The sequence below is a fragment of the Canis lupus genome, chromosome 2 (assembly GCF_048164855.1).
Source record: "Canis lupus baileyi chromosome 2, mCanLup2.hap1, whole genome shotgun sequence".
Lineage (NCBI taxonomy): Eukaryota > Metazoa > Chordata > Mammalia > Carnivora > Canidae > Canis > Canis lupus.
Window position 1 is genome coordinate 62719801 of NC_132839.1, and position 22151 is coordinate 62741951.

The 22151-nt window shown below is 44.5% G+C and overlaps 1 protein-coding gene across 3 annotated transcripts in view; it reads right to left on the reverse strand.

The window, feature by feature from the left end:
• Positions 1-15386, reverse strand: part of HTT (huntingtin) — a 141045-nt gene extending 125659 nt beyond the window's left edge. For all 3 annotated transcript variants that reach the window (XM_072803748.1, XM_072803757.1, XM_072803743.1), the window contains exons 1-2: positions 15037-15386; positions 2874-2957 (exon numbers count right to left, since the gene is read on the reverse strand). In XM_072803748.1, the coding sequence (XP_072659849.1) occupies positions 2874-2957; positions 15037-15251 (299 nt within the window). In that variant the 5' untranslated portion in view covers positions 15252-15386. The remainder of the gene's footprint in view (positions 1-2873; positions 2958-15036) is intronic.
• Positions 15387-22151: the final 6765 nt, after the last annotated feature.

Below are 22151 nucleotides of genomic sequence, written 5' to 3' on the forward strand. Positions count from 1 at the left end.
CACAATATTGTAGATGTTTCAGGTTTTCTTTTTAACATTTGTGTATTTATTCTTGCAAGTGAACAAGTTCAAAAATACCCCTCCTAGAACTATGATCAAGACTATTTAAATTTGTGGATTAATTTAGAGACAATTCAGCTCTATGAAAAAAAAGTCTTTCATTTAGGAAGGGAAGTAGTCATTTATACCTTTCAGGAAAACCAACAGCAGCCCACATATTTTCTGCATATTTCTTGTCAGTTCCTTGAATTTTGTTATGTTAGTGCCACGGTGAATTGGATCTTGATCCTGATAGTTTCTGACTGACTTATGCTAATATACAGGAAACCTATGGATTTCTGTATATTTCTTTTTACCCAACCACTTTATCAAAGTGCACACACTTAGATAAGGGTTCCTAGGTTTACCCAAGAGGAGACTTATTAAAAACAAAGCCCCAGACTACATCTGAACAGAAAATGTAAGTGTGTTTAGGAAAGAGGGCAATGAGGTATCTTCATTACTGTACTTCTGACAAATTTTCTGGATGATCTTGACGCTCATCCATACTTAGGAAGTAGCAGGTTACACCACCAAATTTAAAGCTGAAGAACACTAATAGTCACAATACCCAGGAAGTTTTAGATGACTTCCCATATTAAAAACTCCTTAAGTGGGACACCTGGGTGGCTCATGACTGAGCGTCTGCCTTTGGCTCAGGTTGTGATCCCGGGGTCCTGTGATCAAGTCCCGCACTGGGCTCCCCACAGGGAGCCTGCTTCTCCCCCTGCCTGCGTCTCTGCCTCTCTCTGTGTCTCAAATAAATAAATAAATAAATAGGTAGGTAGGTAGATAAAATCTTATTTAAAAAGGAAAAATAAATTAAATAATAAATAATAAATAAAATAAAATTTAAAAATAAAAACTCCAGAAGCTACCACTGAAATAACCCCTCTAGACAGGGTTAGTATATCACAGAAATGTACCAAAAATGTAGTTATATTCAAAGAGACATCATACAAAATACCAGCTATAAAGATTTCATAAAACATTATATATATAAATAATTCTAAAAATATATTTATAATATATAAATAAATATATAACCTATATATTATAATCTGAATATAAATATAAATATAAATATAAATATAAATATATATAAATCTACTTGAGCTCTACACTCGGAAATTCCTGCAGAGTAAGTAAAGTATCTTAAAATTAAACTGTTCTTTGATGACACCAAAGACGACCTCTCTGGATCCATAAAATATTCCATCAACATGTTCCTCTGCAGAACAAGAAGTAGATCAATCAGTATTACTCCATAAAAACAGAAGAACTATACTACTGTGAAAACCATTAACAGCTATTATTTTGAGTTAAGATGGTAAACTGAACCACAAACCAACCCTAAGATATCCCAACATGCTTTACTAATATGAAAATCTAAGCCAACATCCCATCAATTCCACTGAGAAAGACCAAAAGAAATGGAGTAAGTATAAAGCATGAAGCATTCAAAATGGAAGACAGCTTGTCTTCTGCATCCATAAACTTTCACAGTGAAATGTTCTTTGAGTCCTGAATGCTAGAGGTCAGATAAGCAAAACTGTGCTCTAAGAGCAGGGCAGCAAATGTTTGTCAGAGATTTGAAGTCACTTCAAATGAAAGTAGTGACACTTTATAGAGTTCTGGACAAGACCCATCACAACCATATAGAGCCCTCACTCCCACATGGCTAACACACACACGTACACAGTGTCATCCAATCTCACAAGAACCCTAAAAATAAAGACTTACAGTTCATAAATGCTGCAACAGAGACTGAAAGTTAAATTTATTCAAAATCAGCTGGCTTTTAAGTAGTAGAGATGGAATTCAAACCTTTTTTCCCCTACTTTTATCACAGTGTTGTTTTCTACAATAGCATGCTTAGAATTTTTATTTTCAGCACATACTCTCATTTGTTATTTCACTTGGCTCCCACATTTCTACAAATTAGAAACAGAAATCATCCACCACATTCCCAAACGATGGAATAAGCTCAGCTAAAATGAATTATTGTATGTGAAATCACTTTGAAAATATAAAATACAAATACAAGGTGCCATTAAAAATATGTAAGTCACTAAGTTTCTGTCAGTACGAAGATCAAAATTATTTTTCTAACAGATTATAGAGAGCTGAAGAACAGGTCAATAACATGAATTATTTGTTCCAAGAAACAGAAAAGCAGAGAGAGAAGTATTTCACACACATCCAACCAGGTAACACAATTCAGAAATCTCAGGCACATCTTCTACTCAGCCCCTAGAAACTGGCCTGAAATATTTACCATCCACAGCCACAAGGAACAGTGGTTAGAGAGAAAGACAACCAAAAGCAAGAGAATGAGGAGACTCGACAAAGACACAAAAGAAGGTGCCATAAGTTCACCCCAGAAAAAAGATGAAGCAAGGGAGACAGGCCTATAGTCAACTGCCCAGGAACCCTGCTGATCCCCAAGTGCAAGTGAACAGGTACCAGCAGGGAACCACCAAACGGCAGCAGGGTGCCAATGAAAAGCAAACACAAGATAAGTCACTGGACAGTCTCCTGTCCTTCCAATTACTGCAATAATGTAAAAATACCACACAAAACTATTTTCAATGATCACAGTTACCAAGAGTACTAACTAAATATAAAAATGCTGTTCAATTATCATAATGGTTATTACAAATGTCTACATAAGTTACAAAAAAGAAACATGACTCCTTATAGCTATAGCCAGAAATATGGGGAAGGGGGCCTTTAAATGTCTTAAGACAACTGGGGAGACAAAGAATATCCTAGCCCATTAGAAACAAAAATATAGTTTTAATTTTTACTATAAAGTTCAAAGTGAACTTTACCTGAGTGACTGTGCCACTATGTTTTCACATATTGTCAGACAATGATTGACGCGGTCCTTCTTGGTAGCTGAGAGTTCTTTCTTTCTAAAAGAAAAAAAAAAAAAAAGGAAAAGAAGTGAACATGTGTTGTTAAATTATCCACTCCACTGATTTTCACACATCATCCATTCATTCTGCAGCACTTCTGGACCACCAGGAAGAAACCACATACTCCATGCTAGGGGGCAGGTGGGGTCAGCTCGGGGAGGTACAGATGAGCTCAACCAAAGGCTTTGTAAACTACATGACTCCATAGAAAAGTCAGGTGATGTCACACTGATGCACTTATTTTTCCTATTTTACAGGAGAAACTACAGTGCAAACAGTGACTCACCCGAGATTGAAACGATGGAGGGGGTACATGATTCAATGAAATATGACGTCATACCTACTCTTTCTACCACGTTGCCTGCACTGCTAGAAATCACACTGTTAACTGACTGCAGACCTCACAGTCCCTGTGGAGAGACTGACTGCTCCTACACCCACAGGCAGCTTAGAAGTGCTCTGAAGCCTCCCTATGAGGATGTCTGGAGCAAACACAAGGAGACAAACGTCCTGCCCAAGATCAGAGTAAAGGCACTTGCTTCCCACCCAAACTTGCAGCTTCAGATGCCTTCAGGGTATGCACCTTCAAAGCCAGGTATGATCCAAAGAGGAAGCCAAAAACTAAACTAGCTGAAGAACTACATTCAGCAAAGAATTTGAGTGTGGTTACTAGTACATGGTACTAACTAGAAACAACTAAACCAGAAGACCACTAGTTTTTGAAGGACTTATATTACCAAAGGCGGGGGGTGTGGGGGGTGGGGTGTGTGTTACCTATGAACTCCTGTGATTATGTAATCCCCAATGCAACCCTCAGGCTGCAAGGAACCTCAAGGAACAGGATATTACAGTCTGTACAAATCCAAGGAAGGCAAAGCCTCCAAAAGGCACATGAAATGTGGCTGAAGAAAAGGAACAAAGGAAGAGCCTCCACAGAGGGAAGCCAGAAGTCAAAACCAAAAACAGACAGGGCCCAAACAAGAAGAGAATCAGGGCCTGGGCAAGAAGTCTCCTTCGTGGTAAGTAGAGGGGGAAGCTTCCCAATGACTGGCCAACTAAAATCTGTTATTACAGGAACATGTGAGTGTGTCTTTCCCGCTGGTCTGTTTCCTAAATGGGACTTTCACTGGTAAGTTAATCCTGCAGCCTGCCTGCTAGACATCCACCCAAACACCAACCTCTCCATCATGGACACAGGCCCCCAGTTAGAAATTCCATTGCTCAGCCTCCCTGCAGGTAGGGAGGGACACACCCACCTTAGCTCTCACAGAAGAAATGAGAATGGAAGTGCTATGTGGAGCATCTGCCTCACTGGCTTACTTACCCTAGGTATCTATCTCCCCTTCTAGTTCCCTCCAATTGGAACAAATACGCCTAACATCCGGTTTTTGTACGGATAAAGACAAGAAGATTGCATAACAACAGGATGGAAGGAGACTGGGTCCCTCAGTGACCATGTGAAGCAGAGGACTGTCACCTCCATCCTCAGGAACCACCCACTCCTAAGGCACTATCATGGAAACAACCTAAATATCCTTCACCTGGTGGATGGATGCACAAACCCCGACAACCAAACAAGAGACTACTGCTTAGCAGTAAAAAGGAGCAAGCCACTAATACACACAAGGGTGAATCTCAAGGTACCAGATTCAAGATGACATAGCGGTGGGTTCCATCTCTGTGCTGTTCTGGAAGAGAAAAAACTATAGGAACAGCAAGTGATCCGCAATTTACAGGGGCTGGGGAGAGGAGAGGCAGCAAAGAGGCAGGGAAAGCTTGAGGGGCATTGAAACTGTGCTAACCCCAATTGTGGTAGTAGTTACACAGTGTAACGCATTGTCAAAGCTCACAGAGCTATATACTGCTCAGGGTACACTGTGCTATTTGTAAATTGTACCTTAAAGAAGAAAGTGCTATGAGAATTAAAACGTTCTTTTCTTTAAACCAACAGACTAAATTCTCCATTACAACAGCTTAGAGTTTGCCCAGTTTAAGACTGCCATAAAGAAAATTAAAGCATGGACCATTTTAAGCAATCAGGAAGCAAACTAACTTGCCTATCCATTACCTTTTGATTTCCAAAGTGAAAATATGCCCAAGGCCTTAAATGAACTGAATTCACATCCCAGGGTACTAGAAAAGAGTGAAAAAGTCACCAGCTTCACACTAATTACACATATGCTTAATGGAGAACTAGCCAGGCCAATGGAACATTCACCTTTTCAGAGTGACAGATACAAATACGAGTCTTAACAAGAACTCTGTCTCCCTCTTCATAAATGGAATAAACCGAAAGAATACACTGAGCAATAAAAAGCTGTTGCCCTTTGCCAGAACCTGAGCAAATGTTCATGAAACAAGCAAAAAGTCAAAAACAGAATATGGATCTCACCCAGGAAAATAAAAACACATTCTTCTGTTGTCTATTGCCCTCCTGCTCCCCCTCCAGGAGCAGGCTCCTGGTGGGGAAAGTCTGTCTCATTCCCCCGGGCTCCCTCCCCAGGCCCGGCAGACAGCCAGCTTCAGCCAGCCAGCCTGGGGGCACTCAATAACAACTGCTCCAGCAGTGGCCTCCCTAGGACACCAGAGCAAGGGCCACAGCATGTCTCTCCTACTAGGCACTCAGCACAACACCTATACTTCACAGATGTTCCGTAAAAAGCCGATAAAGAAATGGATAAATCAACATTTTCAGTAGAATAAGTGAAATACATATTAAAACTGACTCAAAAGTTCTTCAGTCTTACAGATAGGATTCAGAAAGATAAATGATATTTTAAACCTGAGTTTCTAGAACCAAGAGATAAAAAAAAAAAAAAAAGTAGAAACAGCAAAGCTTAAAGCAAAAGAACCCGTGGAGTGATCCCCAAATACTTGAACTCAAACCCTGCACGTAATTGAAGCTGAAGCCTGTGGAATCCCTCTGGCTATAATCTAGAAAATTGATCACAGGTCTCTTAACAGCACCATCGATGATTCTCATCATGAAAAAGAGGACAGTATACTTTGTTACAGTCAGCTAAGAAAAAAGCACGTTTTAAGTTTCTCTTCTTACCTGAGTCACAATAATTTCTTAGCAATGATTAAATTTTAATCTTTTCCACACCCAACAGACAGCCCAAGAATCACAAAATTCTGCAAGTAGACAAAGTTTTCAATGGTTGCTAAACTTGGCATTAAATTAAAAAAAAAATAGTAAGTACTTGTTTTGTGTGAGAAGCACAAACACAAACCATCTGATTGCTACCAAATATTTTAATTTCGTCCCATTTTTCTCAAATCCATTATTATTGCCAACATAGCTAAATGTGTGAAACTGACGCATTATCATTAAAGAATGACACAATTTTACTGCATCAAACTCCCAAAAATGCCTGCTTAAAAAGTCTGAGAAGTGTAACCAAAACCCTGTAAAAAGTACCTCTTCTTTTATCACACTGAAGAATACCCACATTTTAAAGTGCGGGATCAGACTTACCCTCAGCCCAACAAAGAGACATTTACCAAAACAATCAGAAAAGGGGAGAACAATCCTTCCAGTATTACCTACTGAAAGTGGTAAGCACACCGACCCAATGTACACAGCACAAGCCACTGCCCTTGAATGAATACTCCCAAACCAGGCCTAACCAAGCCCATTAGAACACAGCCTCAGGCTACTTTCCAGCCCCACATTCCCCAGTCTTCAGGGAATTCTGATCACTCAGATTAACTCAGTTGTTTAGGTTGTGCATCTTCAAACTCAATTCTTATACAGCCTATGGTCCCCACTTGAAATACCTCCTTCCTACTTTATTTTGTCCAATAAGCAAACTTGGAAATTTAGGAAAACCACAACTGCTTCATTCCCCCATGGGATTTAACTTGACTGATGAACCCATAGGTCAAACTGATTTGTTCTATGTGAAAAGTAATGGAACCGCCTTGTTCTAGGCAGACACTGGATGAACAGGGTAAGCAGTCCCCACTCTCCCCCAACTTTTGTAAACGTCATCATGTTAATTTCACCTTCAAAATGCAAACTAACTTCAGTTGGCTGCTCTTATGTACTGAAGCAATCTGCACAGAACCATACATTGGCAAGGAGGTGGAAAGAGGTAAGGCCTCCACAGGGCAGGGCACTATGACCCATTAAAACAATTACCAAAGAATTCATTCTAGGAAGGGGAATTCAAGCCCTCATCTAAATTCTTATTGTTAATATCATATTATTTTAAGACTATGGTTGAAAAATATGGTTCCAGGTTGAGGCCTGGCAGGGGAAAGGCCCAGAATCCAAAGGGACTTGAAAAACACTGCCTGTCTTTAGCTCTCCTGGCTCTTCATACTCCTTTTCCTTCATACTTTCCCACCCAGCAAGCAGGACTGAGGGCTCCCCAAACCCCTGACTCCTCGCCGCCACCACTTCACTTTCAGTAAGTACTGTATTAATGTGAGTGCTCCTAAAACATTAGGGCGCTCTCAAATTTTAAGAAGGAAGGGACACCAAAAGTTACTGTGGAATTATGTATCATACCTAATTTAAAAATAAAAGTGCTGTGGCTTAGGGGAACCAAGGACTCTAAGACTTCCCCAATCTACAATCTGTGTCATAGAAAAAGACCATTAAAATAAAGCCTTTCTTGGAGCACCTGAGTGGCTCAGTCAATTAAACATCCGGACTCTTGATTTTGGCTCATGTCTCAGGGAATCAAGCCATGTTGCGCTCTGTTCTCAGCACAGTCTGCTTGTCTCTCTCCCTCCCCCTGCTTGCTCTCTCTCTCTCTCTCTCAAAAATAAAATAAGGAGCGCCTGGGTGGCTCAGTCGGTTAAGTGTCTGCCTTTGGCTCAGGTCATGATCTCAGGGTCCTGGGATCAAGTCCCACCTTAGGCTCTCTACTCAACGGGGAGCCTGCTTCTCCCTCTCCTTCTCCCTCTGCCATTTCCCCTGCTTGTGCTCTCTGGCTCTCTCTCTGATAGATAGATAGATAGATAGATAGATAGATAGATAGATAGATAGATAGATAGATAGATAGAATCTTTAAAAAATAAAAATAAAACCTTTACCAGGATCTAACTAAATACAGTAACAACCACTACCTGAAAAAGGTACATTTCAAAAAACCAATGTTAAGCTAAATGAAAAAAGCCTTTTCTTCACTCCTGTGTATGTGTTTAGTTCTATACAATTTTATCAGATGTGTAAGTCTATGGATCTACCACAGTAGAACATTTCCATCACCACAAGGGCCCCCCTCTTAGAGCCACAGCCACCTCCTGCCCCTCCTCCCTACTTACCACTAGCAATCACTCATCTAGTCTCCATTCCAAAAACCCTGCCATTTCAAAAATGATACATAAATAGAATTATAGTTTGTAGCCTTTCAGGATTTGGCTATTTTCAAGGACATGATTTCCTTAGGGAGTCACCTCAGTTGTGTCAAGTATCCAGAGCTGAGCAGTTTAACAATTCACCTGCCAAAGGACATCCAAACTGACTGCAGATTTTGAATATTATGAGTAAATCTACTATAAACACTTGTGTACAAATTCTTGTGTGAACAGAATTTTCATTTCTCTGGGATAAATGCTCAGGAGTACAACTGTCAAGTCAAATAGTAATTGTACATTCAGTTCTATAAGAAACTGCCAAACTTTTTGAGAGTAGCCATACCATTTTCTGTGCCCACCAGCAATGATTAAGTGACCAAGCCAGTTTTGTCTGTGCCAGCATTTGGTGCCGTCAAAGCGATCTTTCACAAACATAAATTAGATCACCTGTTTTACCACACAAGTATGCATCTGGGCAGAGTAAAGTCCAAAGGACTAGTGACATTAGTGCACAAAGCCCAATTTGGTTGACCCTCATCTCTGTAACCTCGCGTCCCTAATTCTGCCCTTCATTTTGCTGCAGCTACCAGCCTCCTTACTACTCCCTCAAGTATGGGACACACACTCAGTTTTCTGTTCCTTCTCCCTGGATCTCTTCTTCCAGATATCCAACCATTCTGCTCCAGCAGAACCTTCTCAATGCACTTTATACCCTAAATAAAAGTGCACACCTCTTCTCCCCCTTATTCTGTTTTGTTTTTTCTCCCCATAGTATTCAACACCGTTGGTCTTACTGCTGTAGCCCCAGGGCCCAAAACAGGGCCTGGCACAAAACCAGCACTTGGTTGAAAGGACTCCTTCCAGGTCATCAAGTTCAGTTCCCCACTTAAGACCCCATTCCCAGAAACTGGGGGCTCTTCATGCCCACCGCAGCTCATGCATCAGGGTTACAAAAGCTTTGGGGCTACACAAATGCTCAATGGCCCTGGGCCAGAGAAGTGACTGCCTCAGCTACATCTGGACACAGAGAAGCAGCCCAAGTCTTCCCTCCCAAATGCTGACAGCATTGTTAACAACAGAGCCTGACCAGCTACAGAGGGGGGTTTACAAGCTTCAGTGTGCACACAGATTGCTCACAGAACGTGTCAATATGCAGACTCTGATTCAGTATGTCTCAGGTGGGGAAAAGATTCTGTATTCCTTATAAGCTCACAAGTGACAGCAAACTGCTGGCCCTGAGACCACACTTTGAGCAGCAAGAATCTATGGCAGATCATGTCTCTAACACATATTCTAGTACATGAGCTGATTCAATTCTAAGACTCACAACAATAAACAATGTCTTATACGGTGTTTTATTTTTCCTTGTCTGAATAAGACTAAATGTCTTGCCGGTAGACCCACTCCAAGGTAGTTCACCAGATGGCTGGCTCACTTTCAAGAACTAGAAGTAATGGGGGTGGGGACTCTACTTAGTCATCAGTCCATGTGAAAGCCAGGACAATGTGAAACCTCCCCCTTTACAGCTCCAAAAGCCCTATTAAAAAAAGAAATTCCGGTCAATGTACGAACTGTCATTGAATTATACACTTTAAAATGGTTCATTTTATGTTATGTGAATTTCATCTCCAAATAAATAAATAAACAAGAAATTCTACACTATTACACAGCAATTAGGAAAAATTAAATGTACCCCTAGGGAACAATGTCTGCAATATACTGCTCTATGAGAAATACAGGGCCATCTCAGTCATCTCAAAAACAAGGACACATTTAAATGCTTGAATATGAATCTAAAAATCAGAGAAGATGACAAGAGAAGTTTAATAATTATTATTTTTAGGGAATAAGACTAGGATAGACTGGGAGGAGGGCTTTGTTTTTCATCTTGTGCTGTTTGAAAATGTTTTATGATATATATGTTTAACTTTCATAATTTTTTAAACTAGTTAATAGAAAGTAACCAGAAAAGAAATGCCTCACAAAAGCTGTCCCACATATTTAATCTAGGGGCAGGTAAACTACAGCCAGCCTGTTTTGGGACCTAAGAAATGTTTTCACACTTTTAAATGGTTGATAATAATAATAATATTTCATGACATATGAAAATCACAGGAGATTCAAATTTCAATGTCATTAATAAAATGTTACTGGAACATACCTACACTCATTCATTTACATATTGCCTCCGGCTGCTTCTATTCTACCATGGCAGAGCTAAATAATTGCAACAGACACCATGCCCACAAAGCCTTAAAAAGGCCCACTATCTGACCCTTTACATAAAAACTTTGCCAATGTTCATAAATCGGGAATAATATTGTTAAGGTGCCAATACTTCCCAAATTGATCTACTACAGATTCAGTGCAATCTCTATCAGAATCCTACCTGGCTTCTTTGTGGAAGGTGACAATCAGACCTTACAACCATATAGAAATGTATGGGGCCCAGTAGAGCCAAAACTATCTTAAAAAAAGAACAAAGCTGGAGGCTCAAATTTCATTAGTTGAAATTGTGATTTAAAAAACTATAATAAGGCAGCCCGGAGGGCTCAGCGGTTTAGCACCACGTTTCACCCAGGTGTGATCCTGGAGACCAGGAAGTGAGTCCCACATCGGGTTCCCAGCATGAAGCCTGCTTCTCCCTCTGCCTGTATCTCTGCCTGCCTCTCTCTGCCTCTGTGTGTGTGTGTGTGTGTGTGTGTGTGTGTGTGTGTGTGTGTCTCTCATGAATAAATAAAATCTTTAAAAAAAAAAGTAAAATAAATGAAATTTAAAAAACTATAGTAATCAAGACTTATAGAATTAGTAGAGAAGAGACATTTACATCAAGGGAATAGAAAGTCCAGAAATAAATCTGTACGTTTATTGGCTATTAATTTTTAACAAGGGTGCCAATATAAGTCAATGGGGAAAGAAGAATCTCTTCAATAAATGGTGCTGGGACAACTGGACATCCACATGAAAAGAATGAAGCTGGACCCTTACCTTACACCATATATAAAAATTAACTCAAAATGGATCAGACTTAAATGTAAAACTCTAAAATTCTTAGAAGAAAACATAAGAGTCATACATCTCTGTGACTTTGAATTAGGCCAAGAGTTTCATAGATATGACACTGAAAGCACAGCAACCAAAGACAAAATAAAAACTGGACTTCAAAATTGAAGACTTTTGTGCTTTCAAAGGACACTACCAAGATGAAGAGACAATCCACAAAAAAGAAGAATGTTTTAAAAATCATGTATCTGATAAGGGTCCAGTGTCCAGAATATATAAAGAATGCTGTCGATTCTACAAAAAAAGGACAAATAACTTTAAAAAATGAGAAAGAATGAGGACTAGGGCTTACAAATTAAGAATAAGAAAGTGTGGGGTGCCTGGCTGGCTCAGACAGTAGAGCGTGCACCTCTTGATCTCAGGGTCGTGAGTTCGAGTCCCACATTCGGTGGAGGGAAGGGAGGAGGGAAGAAGAAGGAAGCGCCCAGGTCCCTCATCTCGTTCAGCCTCCTTAGACTCTTCGTCTTGTAATAAACTCTGTAATAAAGCTGCCGTTTCAGCTACTGCAGCAGGGTTTCCCATTATTTGCAGCTAAATATATCCTGACTGAAAACATCAGCCTCAGCTAAATCACCTCACACTTAGCAGAGAGGAACAAGTCCTGTTGGTTCTACCTTCAAAATTCAGTCACCTTTTACCTTGCCACTGAGAGGATCACGACAGAATCCACCACCATTTCTCACGGATCACTTTAATATCTTCCTAACTGGTTTCCTGCTTCGGCCCATGCTCCCCTTCGTTCTGTCCTCAACCACGATTCATGTAAAATGGAACTCAAATCCTGCCACTCCTTTCACCAAGCCCTGCAATGACTTCCCATCTCACCTAGAATAAACACCAACGTCTTTAATCCACCTACAAGCAAGGGCCTACTCATCTGGTATGGCTCTCTCTCTTCTTCTTGGAGAGAAGGAGAGTCTCCCCCTCTAACTAATTCACCCAACCAAACCAACCTCCTTGGTATTCCTCACACAGGGGGCCTCTAGACCTGCCTGCTAGCCCGGAATGCCCCCTCCCTACACCTTAGTGGCTATATCTTTAACGTTCTTCAAGTGTTTGTTTACTCAAGAGCCACAGTCTCCATGGTCCTTCCCTGGACATTCTACCTAAAATGTCAACCCCTTATCAGTACTAACATTTCCAACTTCCTTTCCCTGCTTTGCTCTTCCTCCTTCACTTATCACTACCTAACACACTTTAGATTATATTTTACTTATCCATCTTGTTTATTTTCTATGTCCCTCTCTAAGATGAAACCTCCACAAGGGCAGAGCTTTATCTGTTGATTGCTGCAGCCCTGCAACTATTAGCACAGAGGCATACATTAGATGCTCAGTAAATATTTATCGATGGATGAATAACTAAAGTCAGGTGGAAACCAGGTGGGAATCTGAAGGACAGTAAGAAAAGCACTAAACACAAATGTCAACTATCTCATAATAGAGTTAGGACCGTCCCCACCTCTGGCACTCCCCTGCATGCCAGCCCTGCTGAGATTCTAGCCGGTCCCCTCCCACAACCCCAGCATCCCTGCATCCTACATGCTGAGCAGCAAGCAGGCACTAAAGCCCACGCATGGCTGTGACACTACAGCTCCACACAACAGAAGAGAACCATAAAAATAGAACAGATACTTTCTAAATCATTTTTGGACAATCCTGCTTTGGGGAATGGATTTTTCAGCTGAAGCACCTGAACAGAAATGCCAGGATCCAAACTTGTAAGCAGAGTCTGTTACTCAAAATTCATAAATTTCTACTTTCTCAACAGCAAAGTGCCTACAAATATGATATTTATGTATTTTATTTAAAATAACTACTATTAGGCCCATCAATGTAGTTGATTTCAGAGCATGCTAGGAAGCTTTAAAAGTTACTACTCTGAAATATTTCTATTTTAAATAACTCGAAATCTCTCTTCATGTATCCATGGGTTCTATCTGTAAGGGTACAGAAGGAAGAAGTTTAAGAGAGCTTGCCTCTGGGAACACAGTTAGGTACTCAGGAGAAACAGACGGAAGAGAGACATTTTAATTATTATATTTTTGTAATTCAAGAATTTGCATCATGGGAGTGTACTATTTACATGAAAATAATAAATTACGCTTTTTAAATAAGTCAATCACATATGACCTTAAAATAGGGTAATAAAACAACATCTATCTACTTTTGCAAGGGCAGTTTTAGAAAAAAAAAAAACCTACTTTATACCCATATTTTGAAGATAAACAAATTCAGATTCTGTCAAATCAGTGTAAGAAACAGATGGCATATTTTTAGACTGACCAAGTATTTGAACAAGCCTACAGTGACAGCAGTAAGGTCTCCCTTCCCACCCAAAGCCCTCCCTCCTTAACGCTTCCTGTTATACAAGACCCATGCAATGTGTGAACTTCCATGACATCTACCTCCTAGAGAGAGGCAGTCCAATAAAAGTCTGGGATGAATTATGATGATAAATTACCTGATGTAGAAAGAACTCAAATTATTTTTTAAGTATTTTTTTTCTCGAAGCATCCAAACAGGTTTTTCACCTCTTAGAAGAAAAATTAATTTACTTCTAAAGTCTATCCTAACAGCCAAGTCAACATCACTCCCCAAGTCATTTTCTAATTGAACTCTCAAGACATGGCAAGGACCACGTCAGAAACACAAAGAATAAAAAAACACTACTAAAATTGAACGTGACATTATAAAGGGGCTGCCCCTTGGAAACTGTCCTCATTAAATGCCACCACGCATCCAGATGGCAAACCCAGACGCCGGGGGAGAGAGGCCCGGACCGCCGCCGAGCACTCCCGCACTCCCGAGCTCACGGAGCCCGGGGAAAGTACCTGGGTTCCGCCGGCAGGAGCGGTCTCCAGGCACGAGCAGCAGAGACCCCTAGCTTCCAAACAGTAGCACGCAGGCGTCTCCAGCGAAGGAAACAGGAGCCACCCACAGGGACCGCAGGCAAGCCGAACTCCGAGCTGGTGTAATGCACATCATTCCTCCCCCAGCGCTGAACCTCCCTCTCGGCAACGGGTTGTTTTTATTGCCAAGTGAACACAGGCAATAAACTTCAGGCGACTCTTCCTAATAATGACCTTCTAAGCAGCTCACCACTTCCTTGGGTCTGCAAACCAGCTTGAGCTTAGACACGCGAGCGGATCTCCTCCTGATGCCAGCGGACACGCCTCGGGAGGATGCGGGAAGGCAGCCTCGAGGCGCAGAGAAGAGCCCCGCGGCGCCGGGGCCGCACTCCCGCGCCCTCCCCGCCCCCGGCGGCCTGAAGGCATGATGTCACCGCTCTCCCCCCGCCCCACCCCCCGCGCTCGCTCCCAAGCCCGGCTCGCGGCGGGGTGTCCGGCGCCCGCGCTCCTCTCAGGGACGCCCAGGGGGAAGGGAAGCGGCGGCCTCGGCTATCCAAGTTCTGCCCACAGCACAGCCCGTTTCGTGCAGATACAAAGCAGCAAGTTCCTCCCCTAACTTCGCACGCCGGGAAAGGCGGGGGGCCGAGGCCGTGCCCGCCTCGGTGCCCTCGGGGGCGGCCGGCGAGCCCGAGTCCGCCTGCCGAGGGGCGCAGACACCCCCGGGGCCGGGTCTGGCCGCAGGACGGGCGGCGGTGCGCGCCCGGGGTTCGGGGAGCCGCGGGGCCGGGGTCTGCAGGGGCGCCGCAGCCCCCCGCCGTCGCGGGGCCGGAACTGCCGCGAGGCGGTACTCACGGTCGGTGCAGCGGCTCTTCGGCCACCGCCGGGCCCGGGGGCGGCGGCGGCGGGGGCGGCGGGGGCGGCTGCGGTAGCGGCGGCTGCGCCTGCGGCAGCGGCTGAGGAGGCTGAGGAGGTGGCGGCGGCGGAGGCTGCTGCTGCTGCTGTTGCTGCTGCTGCTGGAAGGACTTGAGGGACTCGAAGGCCTTCATCAGCTTTTCCAGGGTCGCCATGGCGGCCTCCCGTCCCGCGGGGACAGCCCCCCGAGCCCTCGAGCCGACCGGCGGCGGCGCTCAGCAACGCGGCAATGAATGGGGCTCGAGGCCGCGGACATGAGCGGAACCAAGGAGCCCGGCCATCTTGGACCCGTCCCGGCAGCCCCCGCGGCCGTGCGTCTCTCGACGCTGCGCCGGCGGGGCGGGGCCAGGGCGGCGGGATTGACAGCCCGGGGCGGAGACCTCTGCCAATGGCCGGCCTAAGCGCCGGCCTAAGCGCCGCCTGCCCCTCCCGCGCCCGCCCGCTCGGCTCCCAGCACCGCCGCGCGGCTGAGATCACAGCCCCACTTTCCGGTGGGGGCGGGGCGGGGCCCGGCGGGGCGGAGGATGGGGGCGGGGCCGGGGCGGGGCAAAGAGGGCGGACGAGGCAGGGGACGCGGCGGGGAAGCACCTGCGGCGGGAGGGGCGGGGCGGAGGAGGTAGGGCGCAGGGTGGGGGCGGGCAGTGAGGCGGGGCAGAGAGGACGGGGGCGGGCGGGGGGCGGGACAAAGAGGGCGGGCGTGGCAGGGGGCGCGGCGGTGAGGCACCTGGGGCGGGAACGGCTGGGCGCGCCAGGCAGAGGATGGGGGGGGGGCAGGGGGCGGGGCAGAGGTGACCGGGCGGGGGGTGAGGCACGGCGAGGCGGGGAGGGGAGGGGAGGGCCTAGGACAGGCACCCGGTAGAAACCTGCCGGGTCAGTGCCTGCAGCCCGCAGAGTCTGTGGCTGGTGCCACGAGCAGCCACTTAGACCCCAGAGGCGCCACGCATAGCAATGATGGCCCAACCCTAACGGGTTCGCTTGGAGGAGAAGACCCTTGCTCCACAGAGGTCTGCAGGGCACCTCCTGCTTAGGGTGGGTAGGCTCTGAGAAGGGTCCTGGGCTCCAGAGCCCCACTCCTTGGAGGCGAGGAAGTGAGCCAGCAGAGGACCACAGAGGGCGGTGGCGCATCAGGGGGCACCCTGCCTGGCAGGGAGTGGGTTGGCCCCAGAGAGAGTTGCCTGGGGAGGGGAGAAGGGACGGGGGTTGATGCATGCACTATGAACCCTCCCGATCCCACTCTGCCCACAGGCCACAACTCCACCTTCTCTCACCGCCAGTCAGTTGTCCCAAGTGGTCAGATAAAGGGAAGCCCAGCGGCACCACAGAAGCATTGCCCCTGAGGGGAGAACGACAGGACCCCCCCCCTTCAGGGAAAGGACATCAGAGAATGTGCCCCCAGCCTGGAGGGCCTAGTTCCCTGAAGTTAATAATGAGGTGTGTACCAGGTCTCAGGCATGGCAGGCCACAGCGGCCAGGCTCCAAGTGTCGGGTGCTGTGGTCTGCAGACATTAAGACAGCCAGGTGACCCCTTCCTGATATTCATGATATCCATGCCTTCGTATGATCAGATCCCCTTGAGTGTGGCCTGAACCTGTCGTCACATGCTTGTAACCAACTAAGTAAGGCAAAAGTGGCACTCGATGGGTACCAGGATGTAAGCCACATCCTGGCGTGATGGAGCTGGAAGGAGCCAGGGCCCAGAGGAGTGGGTGGAGGTGCCATTCCAGCCTGGTCAGATGAGAATCTGTGAGAGAGAAATAGGATTCTATTTGCTTAAACTACCATTGCTTTGGATCACTCTGTTTCTATTGCTTCTAAATCAAATTCTAACCAGTCCAGAGCAGATGAGTCATGAGACCTTATTTGCCCACAGCAGATCGTGGCCGCTTCAACCAGGGCAGGAAGTCATCTGGCCCAAAACTTACCATAACCCAGGCAGGATATCTTACAAGAAAGCCTTATAGAAAGGGACTGTCACAAAGGCAGATTTTCTAAGTTCAGAGAAAAGTTTGGCAGAGTACAAACCAGAGCCATTTTAGGTAAACACAGCTGGGTGGGCACTTTGGCCTGGTGTCTCCAAAGCGTTAAACACAGGCAGAGTCCCTGAACAGCAATGACACTTCAGTAATTCACTAGGAAAACAGTCACGTGCATGTGAGCACGTTGATTGTTACAGCAACATAGTGATGACATAAGCATGGGATAGAGTGGACAGTGAAACGAATCGAGGGGCATCCACACGATGGGAAGCTATGCAGTTGTTCAAATCCTGTTTGAGGTGAGCACTTGGGACACAGGCAAAGCTGTACAATGTGTGAGTGGACTACCATGGAGGGCACAACCCCCCTCTTAGAAAGAAAGAAAGAAAGAAAGAAAGAAAGAAAGAAAGAAAGAAAGAAAGAAAGAAAGAAAGAAAGAAAAGAAAAGAAAAAAGAGAAGAGGAGAAGAGAAGAGAAGAGAAGAGAAGAGAAGAGAAGAGAAGAGAAGAGAAGAGAAGAGAAGAGAAGAGAAGAGAAAAAAACAACACACACATACATAGCAAAGGGACCTGGTCATTAAATCTGTAACAGTGACTCTCTGTGAACAAGGATATCATAAGTGATTTATATCTTAATCCTTGTGTTTTCCTGTATTTTTCAAATCTTCTGCAACAAACCTCTACTATTGAGGGGGGAAAATGTAAAAGAATAGGTTTTGGTGGAGAGCTAAAAACGAAAGCCTAGCAACACACTTGTGATGATCCTGCACAGGGAGAGAGGGAGATATAAATATCTAACACCTAACACCCCCCACAAATGGGGCACACTGCAGCTGGAGGCTGGCTCCCACTCTGCATCCCGAAGCAGGTAGGAGTCTGTGGGGTGTGAGGCCGAGCCACAGGGAATGAGGTGAGTGGCTGGTAGCTCCCAAGGGTGCCTTGGCGGCTCCTGCCCATTTTCCCCAAAGCTTCATCCAACTGAGAGTGTATTTTAATGCTGCCTAAGTACACACACATACTGCAGGAGATACAGACACAGTAACTGTTAGTTTGCACACTCGACATTTGACTCCCACATTTACTGTTTTTCTTCCTCTTCATTCCCTCCTGCATCTCCAATCTTCCATCTGGGATAATTTCCTTTTGCCTGAAAACACCCTATAGAGTTGCTTTTACAGTGGACCTTTTATTGCTGAAATTTGTTTCAGTTTATCTGAAAAAATCCTCAATTTGCCTTCATTCTCAGTAGATTTTTGGTTGGGTAAAGAATTCAAGGTTGGCAGATACTTTCAGCAGCAGATGACAGATCTGGACATCACTGTCTTCCACTTTTCATTCTGGCTGTTGAGAAGTCAGTTGTTGATCTAATGGTCGCTCCTCTGAGGGTGACTTGTCTTTTTACCCCTCTGTCTGCTTTTAACATCTTCTTGCGGTCTTTGTCTCTCTGTAGTTGCACTGTACCAGGTCTCCATGTGTATGGAGAGATGAGCCTGCCTCTTGACAGTGGCCTCGGGTAACCCGATTGGCAATGTAGCAGTCAGCTGCTCAGCAGGAAAGGCTTGGAAGGCTGGCTGATACCCATTCTAGAAGTTCTAGAATGCTCGATCCCTGGTGAAAGATGTCTAGGATCAGGATGTTCTTTTCAGTAGCAAAGCTATTGCCCAGAGCCTGAAGTCTGCCAGTGCTGCCTGGCTAACCAGCTGTTCCCTATTCTTTTTGACTCCCCATAAACACACACAATAACATGGGGCAAGGCCCTTCTCCTGGGACGCTTCCAGTGGCCGTAGCCACCTGGCCTGGAGCTAACACCCAGCGAGGGTTGGGACAGGTGCTTCTCCTAATGGTCCTCTGCCTCCATGTTTCTCCAATGAGCTCCACTGTAGGCCTGCACTGTGTGTCATCTGTGGTATGGGTCATTCCTGGCTTGGTTAGCAGCAGGATTCATTTCATTTAATCTGTTTGGAAATAGTTGAGTTTGATGACTTTCATGGTTTGGAAAACTATCAGTCTAACTATCTCAATGTATTTCTTTTGTCCCACTCTCCCTCTCTCTTCCTGGTGTTCCTGGTAAATGTATGTTAGGTGTTCTCACCATATCCTATCCTATCTTCCGTTTCCTTGGTTATGTTGGTGGTGGTGGTGCCTGTCAGTGCTTTATGCTGGGTGGTTTCATCTCACTTGTTTTACTAGTTCTCTTCCTGGCTGTTTCCATTCTGTCTTTAAACCCTTGTTTACCCATTAGGTTCTAGAATTTTGTAGCTTTCTGTCTAGAATTTACACTCAACTCTACAATATGCCATGCCACTTTTTACAGTTTCTAGTTGCCTGCGGAATTCTTCATGTCTTGGACATAATGTGCACAGTTGTTGAAGACTGTGTCTCCTTGATTCCCACTGCCCAGAGTTTCTAAAGGGATGTCTCTCTGGTCCATGATTTCTGCTAATTCTCAAGTATTGTTTTGACTTGTGTCCCTGGTTATCTTTTATTGTATGCTAGACATCATATTTGTAAATTATTATAGAATAATTTAAAGCTTAAGGTATTGTCTTTCTCCAGGGAAGATTTTATTTGCAATGCTGAGCAACTCAAGACATAAGAAAACCCAGGCTGTCTTAATCCACGTTGCAATTGTGAAGTCCTCTGGGGTATCCCAGACTGACTTACTCTCAGCTCATCCTTATTCTTGGGTGGGCTGGACCCCAGAATGGAGAGTGGCCTGCCTGGGGCCCCAGTCTTGGCCTGCCTTGGGTTTGACTTTTGTTCCCCTGCCCCAGGAGGCACACTTAGCCCAGTCTCTCAGGACCTCCCTCCCTCCACAGCAGGAGGCACCCTGATGTGTGGCTCATCTCTCTGGGTTCCCACTCTCTCCTGCCTGTCAGCCCTGACAGTTGCTTACTCTCTTGATGTTTGTATTTGTCTAGATTTGTTAGTTATTTTCATCAGAAAGGTAGATCTGTAGCTCACCCTTGCTGTATGTGGAAATTCTTCCTATGTATATGAAATAGGATGCCAATTGAGAGTGGCCGTCCTTCTCTTATTCCTGATTTTTAGCATGAATGCCTCCCGGGTATACTCTCATCAGGTTAAGATGCTGCCTTCTGAGCCAATATATCTATTTTATCATACTAAAGAAGTATTTATTCATTTAATTGACTGAATAAAATATAAATAAAATGCATCCCCATTCTAGGGAGCTCATAGCCCAGTGGATGAGGCCGGGCTATAATGAACTGTTGCTTCTACATCCGGTTATAGCACAGACGTGACCATTTCTTCCCATCTCCACACATGCCACCTGCCTGACTGCTGTTGGCTCCCACATGGCTCCCTACTTCCACTTCTACTGCCCCAAACCTGGTCTTCATACAGCAGCCTGAGTGCACTTTTCATTTCTCTTCTACACATACAAGAAATCAGTAGTAGAATGATGGTACCCAGTACACTTTCCTCTATAGTCAATGGTTATTAACATCTTGTCCTATTTTCTTTCACTTCTCCAATCACTGGAAGGTGAGTTGAAGACATTGTCACACTCTACCCCGCAGTACTTCAGATGTCTCCAAAACTAAAGGCCACAATACTATTTTCATGTAACTATCTAACAACACCTAAAATCAATCAGTCCTGAGTGAAATTTCCAAATGGCTCCAATGTGTCTTTTAAGTTTTTTAAAATAAGGATCAAATCAAGGGTCATGCATTGCACTTGGTTGTCATAATTTTTTTTTTTTTATAGATAGTCCCCCTATGCTGTTGTTTTTAAAATGACATTGGCCTTCTAAAGCATCAAGGCCCGTTTCTTGTGAAAAGTCCTCCCTTGTGCATTTGACTGCCTCCTGGTGGTGTGCTTTTACTTATTCTCGTATCCCCTGCATTTTGTCACCTGGAAGATAGGCATGTGGCTACACTGCCCCATATGTTAGCCACATGTGGCTATCAAGCATTTGAAAGGTAATAACTCTGAATTGAGTTGTGCTTTAAGTGTAAAATACACACCAGATTTCAAATACTTAGTACAAAATAATGTAAAATATTTTATTATGTGGATACTGGTTACATGTAGAAATAATATTTGGATATATTGGGTTAAACAAAAATTATTAAAAGCAGTTTTTTACTTTTTAAAAGTTACATATGTGAGTCACATATTTTATTGGATGGCTTTGGTGGGGAGGTCAGCTAGATTCCATCAAGCCCGTAGGAAGGGGGCTTCACAGGCGGGATTTGTCCTGGAGTCAGTTGCCCTCAGTGGGGCTGGGGCTGGTCACTCAGTAAAGGTGGTAGCTGCCAGATTTCTCCAATGCAAAGGCACATTTTTCTCTATAATTAGTAAGTCCTTTGTGGTGGTTCCCTATAGTTCTCTGGAACTCCTCTCTGAGGAAGAGCTTTCCTCCCCCATACCACAACCACCACCTCCTTTCCTTTTCTTCTCTGAATCTTAAAAATTATATGTTGTAACCAGTTTCATCATTATTCTTTTGTTGAAGCTTGAATTGTCCCCAGTACAACAGAAGCCCCGTCGAGCTAGCTCCTGTGTCCCTTTGCCATGACCCATCATTTCTTGAGCACTTTCTTATTTAATGTCACAACAAGATGTTCCCAGCCCAACCCTCCCTCCTCAAACCTGGAATCAGCGACTTCTCTAAGGAGCCCTGACTCCTTTTAGTAGAAAACGGTATTTACAAACCAAGAGCTGGGTGCCAGGTATGCTCATCGCTGTGGGGGTGTCATTGCTTCTGGGCCTTTCAGAGCACAGAGCTGGGGAATTAGGAACTTCTATCTCAGTTCAATTCTTTAATTCCTTTTTATTGTAGTAAAATACACAGAACATAAAATTGACCATCTTAATCATTCTTAGTAGACAGTTCAGTGGCAGTAGGTACATGCACATTATGCACCTGACTCAAATTTGTACTGCAAGATTTTGATGTCTTTAAAATGCATCTCACAAAGAATGTAAAGTCAGAGTACCTCTAATTTTTCCCTGTGATCCTGTTTCTTTCTTGTCTACTTCATTTTTGTCCTTGGCTGATTTCACTCCTCTTCTCTATCACCCCTGACTATACTTTTGGTCATAGGCT